The 20,881-nt window shown below is 36.4% G+C and overlaps 1 protein-coding gene across 5 annotated transcripts; it reads right to left on the reverse strand.

Moving 5' to 3' along the window:
• Nucleotides 1-545: 545 nt before the first annotated feature.
• LOC128615321 (pentraxin fusion protein) lies at nt 546-19,517 on the reverse strand. Of its 5 annotated transcripts, XM_053637323.1 has the most exons (5): nt 14,533-15,121; nt 13,153-13,206; nt 12,007-13,039; nt 4,021-4,091; nt 546-1,640 (listed from the first exon to the last, which is right to left on the reverse strand). In XM_053637323.1, the coding sequence occupies exons 4-5, from the start codon at nt 4,079-4,081 to the stop codon at nt 997-999; spliced, it is 705 nt and encodes a 234-aa protein (XP_053493298.1). In that variant the 5' UTR covers nt 4,082-4,091; nt 12,007-13,039; nt 13,153-13,206; nt 14,533-15,121; the 3' UTR covers nt 546-996. The 5 variants fall into 5 exon arrangements, with proteins under 5 accessions (XP_053493298.1, XP_053493305.1, XP_053493288.1 ...); XM_053637313.1 differs by lacking the exons at nt 546-1,640; nt 4,021-4,091; nt 14,533-15,121 and adding exons at nt 9,141-9,981; nt 19,431-19,517; XM_053637307.1 differs by lacking the exons at nt 546-1,640; nt 4,021-4,091 and adding an exon at nt 9,141-9,981 and having other exon boundaries at nt 14,533-15,143.
• Nucleotides 19,518-20,881: the final 1,364 nt, after the last annotated feature.

Below are 20,881 nucleotides of genomic sequence, written 5' to 3' on the forward strand. Positions count from 1 at the left end.
AGGGCATGATGATAAACTTAAACTAAATTAAGACTATTTGTAAATGAACTACATTAAATTGTCTGCTTCAAAATGTGTTTGTGATGGGAGATAAATTCTTGAGATGGGTGGGAACGTTTCCCAACTGGAAGGAGAACTACAAAGGTGCTAAGCTCTTTTGAGGTCATCACAGGCTGATGTACATCTCTCCAAGCACAACTGATTTAAGACGTTCATGCAGAAGAGAAGAACCTCCCGAAGACTATGACACTATGTAGTTGGGGCCACAGTGTAGAGATGAGTAGCTCGACTGGCCAACCATCAGTTTACACTCAGGTGACAACGTGGTGTTTGTTAATAAGAATACAGATGTTTTATTTTAGGTTGAATCGAAGCCGAGACTAATGAGGCGTGGATGGGAGATCTCCCTTAATTCTTTGAGGTCTGGGCTGGACAGCAACAGACTCATTATCACAGGAGGCTGCAATAGTGAGGGCCACCACCCCTTACAGCTAGCATTCATATTAAAGGCCAAAGCAATAGATTTGTATTTGTATTAAAATGAGGTCTCTGTAGTACATAGCTTTCTGAACAAAATTTCAGCATTTAGTATTTCTGCTAAATGAAATGCATAATTTCTTTCTTTGCTTGTATTTTCTCATTTGTAAGTCGCTTTGGATAAAAGCGTCTGCTAAATGAATAAATTTAATGCAATTTCTTGAATAATTACAAATAAATCAGTCCAAAATATTTTGTCAGATTTATTCAAAGAACGCCTCCAACAAAACAGTTTTTGTGATGCAGAGTTTTAAAGTTACACAGTAAGAAGAAAATGGAAGAGAGGGTAAATCAGTAATCAGGTGAAATCTAAGATTGAGCTAATACACATTTTTGTTTCAGAAACAGAGGATTTCTCTAAGAATACATTTTATATCTTAATCACAGACACTGATTCATCAGGAATGATAGTCACATTAGATAGTCTATTAGACATGGAAATCAAAGGAGAGAAATTCATTAGCAGGTGTCAGAGACTTTTTTAGAGTATTCCTGGTATGTGTATTTCTCAACAACATTCCCATGGATTTTGTACTCGAGAAAATCCCAGTTGAGCACGTTCCCACTCGGAGCATTGTATTGTTTCTCATACAGCTGCTCAATCTGACATGCCTTCAGAACACTATCAAACATGTGTACATCTGTAATTTCACCCACAAAGCTCTGATATACATCAAATTTACCCAAAAATGAATCAGGATCCTGTCCGATAATTATAGCTCCATTTGGATGTACATTATGGCCACGCCTGTAGATTTTCAGCATGCTGCGGCGTCCGTCCACCCAAAATGCGGTGTTTCCAGTGCTCGAATCCCAGGTGACACACAGATGAGTGGGTAAAGCTGACAGCATCGGGAGAGTAAAGAATGCACCATCTTTACTGCTTCTCAAGTATAGAGAAAGTCTTCCATTACTTTCTCTCCACACATTGAGCTCGTCAGCCTCTTGAGTGCGATAAGCGAACAGGATGATCTCTCGCTTGTACCAGATTTGAGTAGCAACGCGCATACAGAGTGTGAAGGCCTGCAAATTCAGAGGTTTCATTGGTGTGAGTTGCACATAGGCAGAGCTTGACTCTTCAGGGAAGACAAACACCTTACCTACTGGGAAAAATAACACAGAATAGTACAATTGTGTCCAAACCCCAATGTGCACTTCTATTAACTGTTTTTATTCATGTGTTAGCCACAATGAACACAATGACTGCGTTTACATGGACAACAATAATCCACTCTTAATCTAATTAAGACCATAATTTGATTAAGAAACTACCATGTAAACAGCAACCTTAATCTAATTATGGTCATAATCTAATTAAGCTCTAATCGAATTAAGACAGGTGGATTACTCCTGTTTTAATCATATTATGGACGTGCATTACAGACATGTAAACACCTTAATCACATTATGAACGTCGTGTGAGAGTTTTCACCGCATTTTGCGACAGGACACGATCACACACGGCAGTTTTACGCTTTACGGCGAACAAGAGAGTTCGGCTGTGTCCCAAACTGCATATTTGCCTACTATAGGCCGGTAGTGGGGAAAAATACATGCATCTCGGCTACTATACAGTAGGTAAGTATGCGATTTGAGACGCAGCCCACGGCTTCAAGCAGTCGTCTATTTGCACGTATAGCATGACTAATAATTAACCGCACTTGAAGCGTTCGTAAAAAAAATTTAATAAAAACACCCAAAACTGTATACGGTACCATAACGAGGACGAACTGTATGTTGATACGTGAAATTCTGGAGGGACGTCGGACGGCGTGGCGCGGTGACGTAATGACGCGGGCTCTTAATCTAATTATGATCAATAACATGTAAAACGGGTACATGACTGGAGTATTCTAAAAGCGACTCATGTAAACACCTTAATCACATTATTACCTTACTTAGATTAAGGTCAATAATTAGATTATTGCTGTCCATGTAAACATAGTCATTCAGACATACTGTAGATTTAATGAATAAAACAGTGGTGAAGGTGATGAGGGAAAACTCCCAGAGATGAAGGAACTTTGAGAGGAATCAGATTCAAAAGGGAACCCATCCTTTTTTGGGTGATGGATAGTGAGACTATAAATCATTACAGAATAAAGGACAAACAGTACTCAGTGTGTTGAAAGGATGTTCAATATGAACATATGGGATCATATTTGGGAACACAGTAAGGATTTAAAATTGGCATTGAATACATCAATATTCAGACCGCAGACATAGCTACAGAATTGAGCGCTATTCAGAATTTACGGGAGCATTACGAAAGGGCATAAAATTCCTCTAAAGCAGGTGCGTCTCATTTACATGCCATTCTGACCTTGTACTTAAGTTATTTTTTTAAACACTTAAAGTTGAAGTCAGAAAACTCTATGGACGTTTTATAATAACTCCTAATTAAGCTACTGATCACTTCGACATTAATTTCCAATAGCTAAGCCTTAGCTTCCTCCTGGAGATCTACTACCTAATATACCTTAACCTATTCCAATTCATCAGTGTCAAAAATGTAAAGGTCTAATAAATATTAGTTACTATTTACTTTTATTTTGCAAGTGCTCACAAAACTACAAAATAGGAAGTGATGTTTAATTGAACCGATTGGACTATTGTAATCAACACATGCAGACCATGTTCTTATTTTTCAGCAAAACCCAGCAGCCTTCAGTATGTTGTTGTTTTTTTTTTAATCTGAAAAGTGTTTCTTACATAATATGCTGCTTTATTTACTAAAATATAAACATTTTTCTGTAACATTTAATTTTGTGCTGGAAAACTAATGCTAGGAAACCTGAAATGTTTTTGAACTGACTTGAAAATGTAGTACCCATAGAATAAAAATCTATAACATAGTTTGTACTTAAACAAAATCGGGTGCCTAAGACTTTTGCACAGTACTGTATCATCATAAAACTTGATAAATGGGTTTATATATGGAATCTTTATTGTTCTATCTCATTTGGTAAGAACTGGTCATTGGTGAAGCTATTTGGGAAGAATGCTTGGACCCCACAGATTGCTGCTTGTGGCTGTACTTCTCCTTCTTCTTCTCCTCCTTCTCCTTCTTCTTCTTCTCCTTCCTCTTATTATTATTATTATTATTATTATTCTTAATAATAATAATAATAATAATAATAATAATATTTAAAGCAGTGACTTGTGGATAAAATATCATTTTAACTTTTAAAATTTGAATTTGATTAACAAAATGTGGTTTTATGCAGTTTAATTGAAGTAGTACCATGTATTATCTACACCAGTATTTCTGTAAAGCTGATTTGTGATAACACATATTGTTAAAAGTACTATACCAATAAAACATTTTACTCAGTTGATTTAAATTATATGAAGTCTGAGGTCATTAACAAAACACCAACAGCAAATAGTCACAGTAACGTAAACATTTTAGTCACATAAATGTAAACATTTTCCTAAAGGATTCTTAATTTGATTTGACATAAAATGTTGTTAGAAACTTACAGTCAGTGGCTGAGGCCAGAACCAGAAGAAGCAACAACACCACAGTCACCTTCATCTTCATCTTACTGCAACTGTTTATTATTTAATAGGAAGTTACATAGTTAAATTATTAGAAATAATCATAACAGTTATATATAAGAGTTATACTGTATATCTTAATGAAATTATGGTACCACAGAAATATTACTGCAGACATTTTAATTTGATTACAAAACACATATTTTGCAGATGATTATAATATAAACGGCACATTTTATGTAAACTTACTTTTTTGAATACTTCTTTTGAAAGACCAGCAAAAGAGAAATGCAGCTTTTGCTTAGAATGACTTGCACTTGTACATCACAGTGGATTTATAATGAAACGTGTGGGAGGAGGTTGGGCGTATCCAACCCAGTCTCACAGATAAAAATGTTTGCATGATTTTTTCCATGCGATGAATTAACATTCTGTCTTCCTGTTTTAAATATATTTTTTTTAAAAACGATAGTACATCTATCAAAGTCTTTGACCATTTGACATGCTGTGAAATCAACAAAACTCACTTGACTTGGTAACGTCAATGATGTCAAATCACAGACAAAGTTATCCCTTGCATCCTAAAATTTTATGTTAAATTTAATATGAAATCAGATTCCAAGTGATGGGAAATCCTTCCCGTTATGTTTATAGAACATATAAGCTAATATTTTATTTCTATTTCCATTCTATCCTAGATAGAACCTAGATTTTGAAATGTGTGTGTGTGTGGGGGATGTTTAATGGCTCATGTATAATGGCTCATATGCCCATGTATATAAATTCTTTTCTTCTTATATATCCCAGCTTGTCAGGAAGTGCAGGGTCAGCCATGATACAGCACCCCTGGGGCAGAGAGGGTTAAGGGCTTCGTTCAGGGGCCCAACAGTGGCAGCTAGGTGATGGTGGGGCTTGAACCCCCAACATACTGATCAGTAACCCAGAGTTAATCTTCAGGCTAACAGACTCACTCTTTTTCCTGCATACATAACGCTTATCATTGTGGCCAAACAGTTAATTTTTTTGTTTTATATGACTCTTTATTTTTTATATATAATTTTTGTTTTATTTGAAAAGGGTGATGATCACCTGCAAACTTAAGTTTGGATTTTTATGCTGGTCTTTGAGTAGAGGCTTCATCCTTGCAAGACCATGGTGCTGTAGGTGAGAGGCCCAGGTAATGGTCTTGAACAGGCACAGTTAGAGAGCAGCACAAAAGAGGAAGGATATTTTTTATCTTGTTCATTTCCCCAGCTCAGTAAGGATAAGTAAATTGCTTACTCAGAGGGTGTGGAGGTAGCATGACAGACAAACGTTCATCCAGTAAACGAATATAAAACTCAGATGAACAAAGTTATGGACCAAGGATGTCACTTTTGGAATCACTTCAGACTTACACCACCCATGTCCAGTCTGGACCCAAACAAAATAAAAAAGCCAATAGATTAATGGTTGTCTACATTTACTTTTATGGCATTTGAGACCCTTTTCCAGAGTGACTTACATTTATTTCATTTTATACAACTGAACAATTGAGGGCCTTGCTAGGGCCCAGCAGTGTAAGGCTTGCAGTGCTGGTATTTGAACTCATCACCTTCCAATGTCTTCAACACAGAACTACCACTGCTCCTAAACTTATTTTGTATATTCGTTAACTATTCTATAAACCTCTGCCCATCTTTACCTCTGAGAGACTCCGCCTCTCTAATATAATCTTTTAATACCCGATCATGTTACTGTCCTGTTCCCAATTAACCTCCAGCTGTTTCTTTTTAATAACACTTACTTTTCCAGCCTTTTGTTGCCCTGTCCCTACTTTTTTGAGACGTCTTGTGGCCATCAAATTCAAAATTACCTTATTTTTTTCTTAAAACAGTACATTTCCTCAGTTTAAACATTTGAAATGTTTTCTATTTGTGAATAAAATATGGGTTTGTGAGATTTGCAAATCATTGCATTGTTTTTATTGACATTTTTCCCAGCGTCCTTTTTTGGAATCGTGGTTGTACAATATTACATCGCTGTTGCCGTCTTCTGACTGTGCAAATAAGAACATCTAATCATAAGCTCATAGTAAGTTTATTAAATTGTACTTTCACTAGACAGTCATATCTGATGTATCTGTTTGTTATTCACCATGATTCATCGTTATGGGGAAACCTACCCCAGGAGCACAGGGTCGCTGTGTCATTATTTAGCCAGTCATGGTCTAAAAAGAGAAATGGACAACAATAATCTACAAAGGCTTCAAATGCAGCACTGAGTACCAACAATATTCCATTAACTAACTTACAACAGGGTTGAAAGTTATTTACTTTTAGGTAGCAGAATATGAATGCGTCAGTAATTATTAATGGATTATTATGTGTTGCACTTTATAATATTTTATACTTTATAATGTTAATAACACATATAGACATTGAAGTTGTAATTGGAAGTATAGGAATTGGTATATAAGGGAAGTAAATCTCCAGGAGGAAGGTAATCATTAGCTATGGGAAATGAATGTGGATGTGATCAGTACTTATTCAGTAGTTACTTTTTAAAAGCCATAGTTCCTTGGATTCTCCAAAGCAAAGAACCATTCAGTTGTGCCTGGTTATATTTTGAGCTAATTTGCATAAAATATCACTTCTAGTTTTACAACTGGGCCTTTCTTCACAAAATTGGTGTGAAATTACTCAGCAGAGTCTGAAGCTCAATAAATATCAGAAATGTTGAGATTTGTAAACAATATGGCCACCACAAGCCAATAAATCCTAGTGGTTCAGAGCTTGGTTTACTCAAATAGCTGTAACTCTGGACTGGTTGCATGGATTTGCACAAAACCTTCAGTACAAGGTTTGAAGTGAAGTGCTTCTATCTATCTATCTATCTATCTATCTATCTATCTATCCATCCATCCATCTATCCATCTATCTATCTATCTTCTTTCCTTTTAGCTACCTATCAGATATTACTCTATTACACACTCACATATATCATGATGGTTTACCTACATAAAATAACCCCCGTGATCTCTCTCACATTAAAAAACACAAATCTCATAAATACCTCTGATCTGCTGTCCACTGCAACCCTTCTGCCCCGTTATCCCTACCTCAAAACACGCACACACACACACACACACACAACACCCACGGTCCCTGAAACAACACAGAACAAAAAAACCTCTGGTATAAGCTTGACTGTGTTACATTAGTTCATTCCACTGACGTCTCACTCCTCAGCAATGCCATGACCTTTTATCCTCTGTTGCTAACTGTTGTTCTTTTTTATTTGACCAGTGTGTTTCAGATATACACCACCATGCTCACATACAAAACAACCCAATAAAATAACACCAACAAGTAACCTATCGCACACAGCAATACTCACATAGACCATACATCAATAGTACACCACTGATAAACCCAACAAGAGATCTCCCAAAAACATGTCATTGATCAAATTCCTGACAGGCAGAAATAAAAAAGTACTACAGCATCTGACTACACTAAACGCAGATATATGCTTACTCGAAGAAACACAAGTTACAAATTACACACCCCACAATTCAACCACATTTCCGCTGCGCACTGCTTTACCAAACAAAGAGGTGTAGCAATTTTAACAAACAAAAAAACTCTCATTCACACACAGTGCCACTATCACCGACCCTGAAGGCAGATACATCATAAACATCTCTATCAACAACAGCCTGATAACAATAGCAAACATATATGGACCAAATACAGACAACCCCTTGATCTTCTGCCCTCTTCACACATCTCACAAACGTCCCGGATTCCCCATCATAATCGATGGCGACTTTAACCCAGTCATCAACCCAGAATTATATAAAACCACTAGTACACATAAAACAGAACTGTTAGTACACACTACACAGAACTGGCAGAGCACACAAACAATAAGGCAATACATGTCTGTCTCTGGACTTGGCGATTGTTTGCGACTACAACACCCAAACACCAAGGAACACACATATTACTCCTCAGCTCACCACACATACACACACACACACACACACACACACACACACACACACACACTCGGATTGAATTCTTTCTCACCAGCAATACCATATTATATATCAGTCTATTACAATTCACTCTATTACACTCGGTCTGGACACAGAAGACATCAATAACTTTCTAAATAATATCAAACTACCAAAATTAACTGAAGAACCAGAGATTTCCTTCGATAAACTGATAGAACCAGATGAGATCTATAACACCCTTAACAGCATGCCTAATATTAAAGCACCAGGGGGAACACTTTAGAATACAGATCCGTCATTAATGATTAATCACACAGGAAGAAATGAATAATGCAATATTAACATTCTAGTAACTGCTATTAACTAGAAACTCTGATTCACGAATATGTAAACAAGAGCACACAGATGAATGCGGTAGTTCAGCATTTGCTAATCAATAACTACTTTCTTTCATGCCTCCTGGAGAACTACTAAGAAAATATATACAGAATTAATGAGAAGCCGCTACTGTTACTGTACATAATCAGTAGGTAATAGTAGACTTATGATTTGGGTAAGCTGTTTGTGAGGGTTCGAGGCAGTCAAGGCACAAGGGACACAGTTTCCCGAAAATGAGTTTAATGAATCAAAATATATATTAACAAATAAATCTATCCATCCATCCTCTATACCGCTTATCCTTTTCAGGGTCACGGGGAACCTGGAGCCTATCCCAGGGAGAATCGGGCACGGGGGGGGGACAAAACATTTCAAAGTATGACATTAAAGACAAGGCCAGCTGAATAATTGAAATAAAGATAGAAATAAATATATAATATAATAGAAAGAAAGAAAGAAAGATGTAATTATGAATAAGGAAGTAAAGAAAACGAGCACAAAACATCCCACTTTCCCCCACAGTCAACCTGCCTCTTGGTATTGGCAAGCAGAACTAAAAATAGCAGTGAATGCTAATTTAAATCTAAAAAAATGTATAACAACAAAATACATATATTAGTATACAAATATGTCTAAGGATTTTGGGAACTAAAAACCTAAAGAAAAATACATACAGTACTGTGCAAAAGTTTTAGGCACCTATTTTTTTTTAGTACAAACTTTGTTACAGATTTTTATTTGATGACTTCGACATATCGAGTCAGTACAAACACATTTTAGATTCCCAAACTTTAGTTTTCCAGCACAGAATTAAATGTTACAGAAAAATGTTCATCAGTAAAGAAAGCGGCATTCTGCAAGATGCTCAATAAAGCTTACAGCTCATTTCCTTATAAAACTGCACTAACTCTACCTGAGACTACTATTTTTATTTTTATTTTTTGTCACACTAAATATTGACTTTGTTTCATTTACTACTGTTTACTGCTCTTTACTGTATTTCAGTATTTTGAAGGCATCAGCATTTCTTTGCATATGCCTAAAACTTTTGCACAGTACTGTATGTACAGTATGTATGTAAGTATTAAAATTTTTTTTTAATTAATTAAAGTTAAATTTCATTAAAATTAAATTTAAATTTAAAAAAATATTTTTTAAAAAGTATTTTTTTAAAAATAAAAAAAAAAAAAACAAAAACACCTAATTTTTACTTTAGTTTTTTTTTCCACATAAACGTCACAGGCGTATATCGTATCAGCAAGTTTTTTGTTTGTTTGTTTTTTACAGTTTTGTTGCCTGACTCAGGAATGGGAATTTGGCTGGCTGCTCGGTTCACAGGACACACATAATATTAAGTAGTTTTGATAAGTGGTTGTTCATGCTCGACTGTTGAGTTTGTGTCCTCTTTATTTTAACGTGGCCTCTGTTAAAAATATTATTATCAGAATAATGTTCTGATCTCTATTCAAGTCTCGTACAGATCCAGTATATATTCAGGTAAGGTACTAATTTCTTCCTCTTCTTCCACCTGAAGGTTTCTTCTTCCAGCCGGTGTTCATGCACTGTAAAAGAATTCAATAAAACAAAGTCTGAGTCACAATAAAGTTTACATTTTCCACTAGTTTGTAGACATTTGTATTTTTGGGTGTTACAAAGCCTATCTAAATAAGATATTTTACTTAAAGTTTAAAGTTTCTTGTTGCAGCGGTCTCTGTACATCACCCTATCAAGTTCCTATCAAACTCTGGTAGAGTGGAGTTAGTAACAGTTAGTACTGCACATGAAGTGCAAATCTTTTTTAGCCCTCATTTGAGCAGGCTAAACCGACCCCTCTGCTAGCTGCACTGACTCATCACCTAGTTCCACAATATTAAGACTGTGTCTGTTCTCCGAGCTAAACAGAAACGTAGATAGATAAATACATCACACTCGTCTAAATGGCAGAGGCGGAGGTCTCACAGTTATTTATAATGATAATGTAGTCGTCACACCTGGACATGAATTCGAAGCGTTTGAAGTTCTTTATACTAAAATAACACATTGTGGCAACAAAAATAAACCCAAATAAACCTTTGAGAAGCGTTATGTTTGGAGAAAGGAAAACACTGCATTCCAGCATAAGAACTTTATCCCATCTGTGAAACATGGTGGTGGTAGTGTCATGGTTTGGGCCTGTTTTGCTGCATCTGGACCAGGACGACTTGCAGACATTGATGGCTGAATTCTGAATGATACCAGCGATTTCTAAAGGAAAATATCAGGACATCTGTCCACGAACAGAACCTGAAGAGAAAGTGGGTCATGCAGCAAGACAACGAGCCTGACGTGCCGCGTCAAAAACTGGCCGACCGATGAGATTCGCGTTTTTGTTCACATGCCCAGAGCCACCGAAGTTACGTAAAAGTACGACTTGATGGCGCTCAAGTACAAAACTGTCTTAAAGACGAAGAAGAAGCCGAAAAAGAAGAAGAATCCCACCATTTTAGTGAGAGTACGTACGTGACCCTAAATAAAATACTCACTGCTAATAAATCCTTCTGCCTACACACACAAACAAGGTGTCTTTGGAAAACACCAGATTCCAAATTGCACACTAAATTATATATAAATAAAGTGTATTTATTATGTTGTGACTATGTTTTGACAACACTGAAATGTAAGCATATTGTAAATGATCCATTTAATTCTTTCAGTGTTATTTTCTACACTAAATAGCATCTTTTGTTTCTTTGTAAATGATTATCCGCTGATTGATCCATTGTATTTATTTTATCCTGGTATATATGTGTGTGTGTGTGTGTGTGTGTGTGTGTGTGTGTGTGTATAAGTATTCTTCACCTCTTATTCAAATATCTAAGAGCCCCATTATTGAGTAGTCGTATTATCATATTGACCACAAAAAAGACTATTCATAGTCACCAGTTCATCAATTTGCAGGAACATAATTTTTTTTGTTTACAACAATAGTTGCGTTATACCCACTCCCTCCCTCCTCCAAAAATTAGATTCAAAAATTAAATTATCTGGGTCTTCCCATAAGTATGTGAATGCTATTGCTGTGACTTTGATATAATTAAAATCATTACTTATTTAAAAAGAGTATACTGTTTAAAATGGGAACTTTAAGTATTTGTTGCAGCGTAAATCAGCAAATATCTTACGTTTCCCAAAAGTGCTTTACAGAGTTCACAAAAAGTGTGTGAACGGCTTAAAGACTTAAATACCGGCTCTCTTCTTCTCAGTGATGAGCAGGTGTCAGAAACAGAAAGTTGTGCAGCGCCACCTTGTGTAACGGCGTATTACTGCGTTTCAATAAGCGCCATCTACTGTCAGGGAGTGAATTTGCACTTTTATTCAGCGCATCGCCCGTGTTTAACGCCTGGGTGTGAACACAAAAAAACCTGTGGCGAAAAAAGTCCTGGTGTGAACAGGACCTTATTCATCACACAGCCTCGCTATGAGCCAAGGGACAAACATCAGTCTATCTAGTCTATCTCACATCTAGTGATGTGAGAAAATTGTCTTTCAGAGAAAATGAGTAATAAATAGAGATACACAGAAAAAAAAAGTATTTTCTGTTGACTCACCAGGTCTACTGTCTGTTTCTGCACTGAATGGGTTACTCATCAACAGAGTGCTCTTTCTCTTCTTCATCAGGATGTTCTCTCTTTTGCTTCTTGGAACTTTTCATGAATGAACTTCTTTCCTGTTTTTCATTTTCTCTATCTGCAGAATTAAGATGTCTCAGGTCATGTTGTGCAAGATTTTTTTCTTTCTCTTCCAAACGAATCTCCTTTCCCTCCAGGCGCTGTTCTCTCTCATCCACACGACTCTCTCTTCTATCTATACGCATTTCCCTCTTTTCCAGTTGAACCTCTCTTCCATCCAGACACTTTCCTCTCTCTTGCAAACTATTCTCTCTCCCCAACAGATGCTTTAAACGTTCATCTAAAGAAACTTCTTTTTCTTCCAGATGTTTTGTTCTCTCTTGCAAACTATTCTCTCTCCCCAACAGATGCTTTAAGCTTTCTTCTAAAGAAATGTCTTTTTCTTCCAGATGTTTTGTTCTCTCTTGCAAGCGAGTCTCTCTTCCATCTAGATATTTTGATGTTTTCACCAAATTATTCTCTCTTACAAACAGTTGTTTTTCTTTCTCTTCAAATTGAACTTCTTTTCCATCCAGATGCTTTTCTTTCTCTTGCAAATTAATCTCTCTTTGCTGTAGATGCTTTTCTTTTTCTGCTAAATTCTTTTCTTTTCCATTCAGATGCTTTTCTTTTTCTTCAAATTGAACTTCTTTTCCATCCAGATGCTTTTCTTTCTCTTGCAAAGTAATTTCTTTTTGTTGTAGATGCTTTTCTTTTTCTGCTAAATTCGTTTCTTTTTCATTCAGATGCTTTTCTCTCTCTTCCAGATGAATTTCTCTTCTATCCTGATGGGTTTCTCTCTTTTCTACAGCAATCTCTCTTGCTTCCAGATTCTTTTCTTTCTTTTCATAATTAACTTTCATATGCAGATGTTTTTCTTTCTTTTCCTTCTTATTTTTCTTGATTTTGCACGTTTGCTTTGTTGTATCCTCTATGGTCTGCGAGGGATTGTTCCCAGTAGCTGTGCCCATTTCTAAAAACAAAATAGACTTGATATAAGAGAACCAAAGATCAATAAAAAGAATAACTCAATACGAGTATTCCATTGTGCTTTAAAATAAAAATATATATATATATTTGATTTACCTTTTACTGGGGGATAATAATAATATGTTTCTGGTGTGTCAGGAGAACTTAGACCTAGATATAGTAAAACAGAGATGGTATCATATAAAATACATATAAAACAGAATATTCTGTATTCATTATAAGGAAACTTGTTTAACTCTCTGAACAGCACAATGGCCACAAGCATTCAACCCAACACAGGAATAATTGTGGGACTCACATTTACTAAGCAGTCTTCATGCTGATGTACTGTGCAAATGTAGAATATGGCCTGATAGACCATTGCTGCATGCACTGTTGCTCACCAGGCCCTTCTCCTTGTCCTGCCTTAGTCTTTGACCCTGCTCCTTACTTGGTTTTAGGTACTGATCATTGCCTTTGTCTCAATATTAAGCACTGCTTTTTGTTCTGTCTTAGCTTTGGGTCCTGCTCCTTCCCCTTCCTGAGTTTAGCCCTGATCGGGTCCTGCTCAATGCCTGTTCTGTAAGACTCTGTTCTTTACAATATCTCACTCTCAGGTCCTGATCTGTCTTTGCTAATACTGTTATAAAGGCCAACATCATTCAGAGTGTGAAAATGTTTTCACGTACATGCAGTCCAGTCCAAATGTCTAAGACCACACGGGAAATCTGGGATTTTTTTCCATCAGAAGTGAACAGTTTTTTTTTATTATTTATTTATTTATTTATTTAAAACAATGAAAGGAAATATTCAATGTCTGGAATTTTTTATATTCAACATTCTGCATTAGTTTTAGGTTACTATTTAAATTTAAGCAAATTTGTGATACAATGTTAACTATTGTGATACTGACTGTGTGGTTACATTTCCTTATAATCTTGTTCCTTCTACTAATAGGGCAGTGGCAGTGTTGGCTCGGTGGTTGAAGGTTCTGGGTTACTGATCAGAAGGTCAGGAGTTCAAGCCCCTGCACTGCAAAGCTACCACTGTTGGACCCTTGAGCAAGACCCTTAACCCTCAGATGCTCAGATGTATAAAATATAGAAATGTAAGTCGCTCTGGATAAGAACATCGGCCAAATGACGTAAATGTAAATGTAATGTAGTTTATCCGGTTTCCTGATCACCTGACTTACCTGTGAGTTTGCTCAGTGTTTGTCTCGTTTCCATTGAACTGCTCTACCTGCATTTACATCTGTCTCAACCTCCATTGTGTAACACAATGTACATAATTTTAGTGTTAAAGAGTTTGTAAAATGTTTATTTAAAAAAAGAAAGAAAACAATATTGAATGGGTATCAATATCCGAAAAGAAAAGAAAAGTCATGTCGTGTTGTTTCTATTTATAATCAGTGAGCGCCGTGTTAACTTCAGAAACTCAACAAATCAAATATATACAGATATGAGCAACAACAAGGGTTCACAGAAACTTACTTACAGAAATCTGATGAGTCATCAGCCATTTCTTAATGAAAACACAGTCTTCAGGTGTATTACACCTCACACTGCTGAGAGCTGCTCGTGTACGTTTCCTCCCCTTAGTTTCGTTTTCTCCAAAATGTGTTTAAATGCAGAGGGCGAGGTTTCAGAAGACAAAGCAAATGTAAAACCATGAGGCGTAACCCTGTGAAATCATGGACTCATTACAGTAATTAAACACATTGTTCACTGTTATGGTATGTTTCACTTAATTAATGATACTTTTTACGTATAATTATATCATACTACTCTACTGTAGTAAATATTTATATAGAGTACTTTAATATAATTTATTTCTATAATATAAACTTTATATAATTAATGTATTCACTGCATTTATTCACATATTTATTCATTATTTATTCACATATGACAGTAGAAGTCATATTTAATTTAATCAATATTCAAAAACAATAATAATAAAAGACAGTATGTGCACGTTTGTATTTTTTTTTCTCCTAAAAGGTTTCTATTTGTTTTTTACTTGAATTTTGTTGGTTGCTGTTTCACATTAAAGGTGGAAAAAGATCTGACATGATTTATCTTACATTTTTTTACATCAGATAAACCTGCAATTTTAACAGGGGTGTGTAAACTTTTTATATCCACTTCACCGTTTTTAAGCGAGCTGGGGTTCACTTCAGCAAATTTAGATAGTTTATACTATAATTGTTCACAAATGCATTGTTAGAGAACATTTTTTGGATTAGTTGTTGTAACAAACTTTAAACTTTTCACCAGACGCGTTATTTCTTATTACTTTAATTATTTTTTTAATCATTCATTTCACTTTTACTCAACTGAATTATTACTAGAGTAGCCCCTTGTTTGTTTCTTCCTTGTTTACTTAACCTTTGGCCTTGAAGTAACATGATGCAGCCTCAGAAATTGTTCTCTCGATAATAAACTGAACAATAAATCCCAGAACTCAGTAACGCTGCCCACTCTCCAATAGAAATATAATTGTTCCTTCTTCCTACATTTTTGTTTCATTATTTTTTATATAAAAATGCTGTATGTTGTGATTGTGATAGACTATCAGTATTATTTCTACCAGTTTGTAAAAACACAATCTTTCCCTCTGCATTGTGTTACTATAAAGGACACCAGACCACACCTTCCCAAATTACTGGGGATTTATTTATTCTCCTGTAGACAGAATGGAAGTAGTACATGTGCAGTATGGATTCTCTCTCGCACACACAACCTGCTGTGAGAATGAGACTTAGCCCATTTTTACTAATCAATCTAAAAACAAATTATCCTCATTTTGACCCTAATCTTAACTAATCAGAACTGTACACACCCGTTGTCTTCAGGAGTTCTTAAAAATCTGCACTGGTGAGAATGTGAATTAGCATCACATTACATTAATAATCAAATATACCACATATCTCCCCAACCTTCTCCTCTAGTTCCTGTTTCATTCTCTCTATCTCTTCATCTTTCTCCTCTAGTTCCTCTTTCAGTTGCTCTATCTCTTCATCTTTCTCTTCTATTTCTTCTCGCAGTTGCTCTATCTCTCCTTGTAGTTCTTGTTTCATCCTCTCAATCTTTTCCTTTTTCTTTTCCAGTTTCAGTCTTTTACACTCGATCTTCTCTTCTCGTTGTTCGAGCTCTTGTTTTACTATTTCTAAAATGTTTTCAGTTTCCTCGTGTAGTTTTTCTCTCAAGGTGTCCAGCACGGTGTCCATTTTTCAGTAAGAATCCACACTGAGTGAATGTCCTCCTCTGTAACTATACAGAAAAATCAGAGTCAGTAAAAAAAATACACAGTTAGAAGAATTAAAGACTTTTTTACATAATGAACGTAAGGACTCACCTGATAAAACACTACACTGAGTTTTAAGAATTAATTTAAATGTTACTGGATGTTCGAAACGGACGTGTCTGCTGAACTTCTTGTTTTGTAGTTCTGGGTTTGTTGACACAGGAAGTTAAAAGCCTATGTTAAATAAAAAAGAAAAATAAATCACATTTTTAAATAGTCTCTGTTATGCTTTTGGTGAAACTATCAGTATCTGCATTGTCAGTACACTAATAGAAATCTCTCAGAACTACACAGATGTCCACCACAGGTCATAGTGTAACAACCTGGAAGTGAAATGGACATAAGTGGGATTTTATGATATTAATAATCTACACAAAATGTGGAGGCGTGGGGGGAGGGGGGAGTTGCATTGGACATCATTAATTAGTTAAATGATGTCGACCTGCATGCAATTAAAGTGTCACATGATTTCATTATAAATACACCTGTTCCTGGAAGAACCCAGAGTTTATTACAGAACATTTCTAAACAAACAGCATCATGAAAACAAATTCAGGACAAAGTCTGGACATTGTTTAGTCCCAAACTTTAACCATCCTGTACAGCAACCAAAAATCAATTAGTAAAACAAACCTGCTGCTGGAAGGTTTGTGAACATCATCAGATTTTCACACGAGTCCTAAAAGTAGATAAAGAGAACCCAATTAAACAAATGAGATAGTAATATTATACTTGGTCATATATTTATTGAGGAAAATGATCCTATATTACATCTCTGTGAGTGGTAAAAGTATGTGAACGTCTAGAATTAGCAGCTAATCTGAAGGTGAAATTAGAGTCAGGTGTTTTCAAGCAATGGTATGATGATCAGGTGTGAGTGACGCCCAGTTTTATTTAAAGAACCGGGATCTATCAGAGTCTGATCTTCACAACACACGTTTGTGGAAGTGCATCATGCAAGGAGATTTCTGATCATCTCAGAAAAATAGTTGTTGAAGCTCATCAGGCTGGAAAAGGTCACAAAACCATCTCTAAAGAGTTTGGACTCCACAAATCCACAGTCAGACAGATTGTGTACAAATGGAGGAAATTCAAGGCCACTGTTACGTAATAGTCAACAGTGGTGTACATAGCAGGGTTGCAAGGAGAAAGCCACTGCTCTCCAAAAAGAACATTGCTGCCAGAAGGCTAATGGAAAATTGTTTTGTGGATGGATGAGACCAAAATAGAACTTTTGCTTTAAATGAGAAGCGTTATGTTTGGAGAAAGGAAAACACTGCATTCCAGCATAAGAACCTTATCCCATCCGTGAAACATGGTGGTGGTAGTATCAGGGTTTGGCCCTGTTTTGCTGCATCTGGACCAGGACAACTTGCAATCATTGATGGAACAATGAGTTCTGAATTATTCCAGTGAATTCTAAAGGAAAATATCAGGACATCTGTCCATGAACTGAATCTGAAGAGAAAGTGGGTCATGCAGCAAGACAACGATCCTAAACACACGAGCGTTCTACCAAAGAATGGTTAAAGAAGAATGAAGTTAATGTTTTGGAACGGCCGAGTCAAAGTCCTGACCTTAATCCAATAGAAATGTTGTGGAAGGACCTGAAGCAAGCAATCTTCCAACTTCACAAGGAAACGGTTATAATAATGATTGTAGACTGATTCTCTAAATCATTCCCTTGTTCATTCCCCTGCTCAACCTACCATCCATCTTTAAGACAACTGAGCTCCTCTTCCAAGGTGTTTTCTGGTATTTACTACCACCCATAATCCAATGGTCAGGTCTAAGAGGTGAATAGACAAAGATTTCAAAGAACCTTCTGTGCCATCAGTTTCTCCCTTGAGCTGAATACGCCTGAAACTCCCTGCTACACTATGCCACCCAGCTGTCGCCATTCCAATGAGTACTTAGGTACCAACCACACCTATTTCCCTGGAATGTGACCATCACTGACTCACCAGATGTGGATGAATGGTTTAATGGTTTTAGGAGACCAACCACCAAGTGGCATAAACTAATAAAAGTTCACAGATTGGCATAGAGGAGAGAGCTAATAAAATGTTATTTGGCATCCCTGATTGATTAATGTTCATTTCTGTATCAGTGTCATTTTTGGAACATTAGAAAAACATTAATAGTACATAATAACATAGTATTCGCTTTTTAGGTCCATTAAAATGGTATCAGTGCATCCATAACACTTATTATTATATCACTAATAATTCACACTTATTTACGAACTCATTCTCACAGCAAGCACCACAGCCTACAAATATGGCCTCCTGGGACCTCCACCCCTCCCCGATCCCCACCTAGCCCCCCAGTCACCGAGCTTCTGATTGAACATGCCTGTGTTGAACACTCCTGAACACACCTGTATTCAATCAGCCTCACACACACAAGCACCCTTTAAAAAATACCTTCACTCATTCATTCTCTGCGAAGTATATGTTCAGCTTATCATGTGTTCTGATGTTACCAAGCCATGTTTTCCTGGTTTGATCCTGTTTATGTCCAGTTCCTGTGTTTATTGATTGACTTTATTGCTTAGAGTCAGTGGTTAATACAGTGGTTGGACTACTGATCAGAAGGTCATGAGTTCAAATCTCAGCACTGCCAAGCTGCCACTGCTGGGCCCTTGAGCAAGGCCCTTAAGCCTCAACTGCTCAGATGTATAAATGAGATAAATTTAAGTCACTCTGGATAAGAACGTCTGCCAAATGATGTAAATGTAAATGTAAAACGCAGTATTTCCGGTTTCCTGATCACCTGACTTACCTGTGAGTTTGCTCAGTGTTTGTCTCGTTTCCACTGAACTGCTCTGCCTGCACTTATATCTGTCTCAACCTCAATTGTGTAACACAATGTACATAATTTTTGAATTAGAGAGTTTAATTGTAAAATGTTTAAAAAAAGAAAGAAAACAATATTAAATGGGTATCAATATCCGAAAAGAAAAGAAAAGTCATGTCGTGTTGTTTCTATTTATAATCAATGAGCGCCGTGTTAACTTCAGAAACTCAACAAATCAAATATATACAGATATGAGCAACAACAAGGGTTCACAGAAACTTACTTACAGAAATCTGATGAGTGATCAGCCATTTCTTAATGAAAACACAGTCTTCAGGTGTATTACACCTCACACTGCTGAGAGCTGCTCGTGTACGTTTTCTCCCCTCAGTTCTATTTTCTCCAAAATGTGTTTAAATGCAGAGGGCGAGGTTTCAGAAGACAAAGCAAATGTAAAACCATGAGGCGTAACCCTGTGAAATCATGGACTCATTACAGTAATTAAACACATTGTTCACTGTTATGGTATGTTTCACTTAATTAATGATACTTTTTACGTATAATTATATCATACTACTCTACTGTAGTAAATATTTATAAAGAGTACTTTAATATAATTTATTTCTATAATATAAACTTTATATAAATAATGTTTATATGGGTTCTTCACTAATCACAGGGACGGCGGTTCGATTCCCGGCCCACATGACTCCACATGCCGAAGTGTCCTTGGGCAAGACACTGAACCCCAAATTGCTCCCGATGACAAGCTCTGCTACCATTGGGGTGTGTGTGAGAGAGTGAGTGAGACAGAGAGAGAGAGAGAGAGAGAGAGAGAGTGTGAGTGAGTGAATTCAGTACTCTAAGCACTGCAGTCTTGCCTTTTTAAATTCCTACCTGCATGTCTGCGCATGCTTGGTGTTTAATCATGTATTAACACCTGCCTGTTGCTCTCACCAGAGGGCGCTCAGTGCTAAAAGTTCAAGCCACTTCATCTCAGCATGTTTATGGCGTCTCTCTTTATGAAGGAGACGTCTGTGATAATCAAGCTCAGGTCATTTTCATCCTGTTTGTGTGTCTGATTGATTGTGTGTTTGATACAAATTATTTTGTACTTTTTATAAGCATTGCCACAAGCTTCAGACTCTTTATGTTTAGATATTTCCCCTCAGATTTTAACATGATGTCGTTTCTTCAGTGTATTCTCTAACACCCTTTTAATGCCTTCAAAAGAAGAAGCGGTATCTTCAAGATTCACATCAAGAATATTAACACAATATCAAAACAAGCTCATATTAGACCAGTTTTAGTAAAAATATTAATGAATGGTTTTTTGGCGTGACAGCGGCGAGTTCCGGTTACCTTGACATCACGTGCATACCCCCATTAAGACTTGGTACCTGTCATCACAAGCATGTCCTAGAGGTAGCTGCACGGTTTCGGCACAGTGCCACCTAGTGGTCAAGGGATATGAAAAATTTAAAATTTTGCTTATAACTTCTGAACAGGTTGACCAAAAATCACGGGTCGTGTCTCATTAGATTTGAGACGGCATCCCGAGTCAAACGGTAACCAATTTTCCCATGTCGGCCATTTTGAATTTTGTATTAAAATGCTATATTTGACAAACCCATCGTTGAGAAACTCGATGCGTGTCGTAGAAAATACACAGGAAGTTTTGAGAAAAAGTCAAATGAAATTTAAATAAATGCTAATAGCTTAGGAATGCTTGTGCCTA

This window comes from Ictalurus furcatus, chromosome 1 (assembly GCF_023375685.1).
Source record: "Ictalurus furcatus strain D&B chromosome 1, Billie_1.0, whole genome shotgun sequence".
Taxonomy (NCBI): domain Eukaryota; kingdom Metazoa; phylum Chordata; class Actinopteri; order Siluriformes; family Ictaluridae; genus Ictalurus; species Ictalurus furcatus.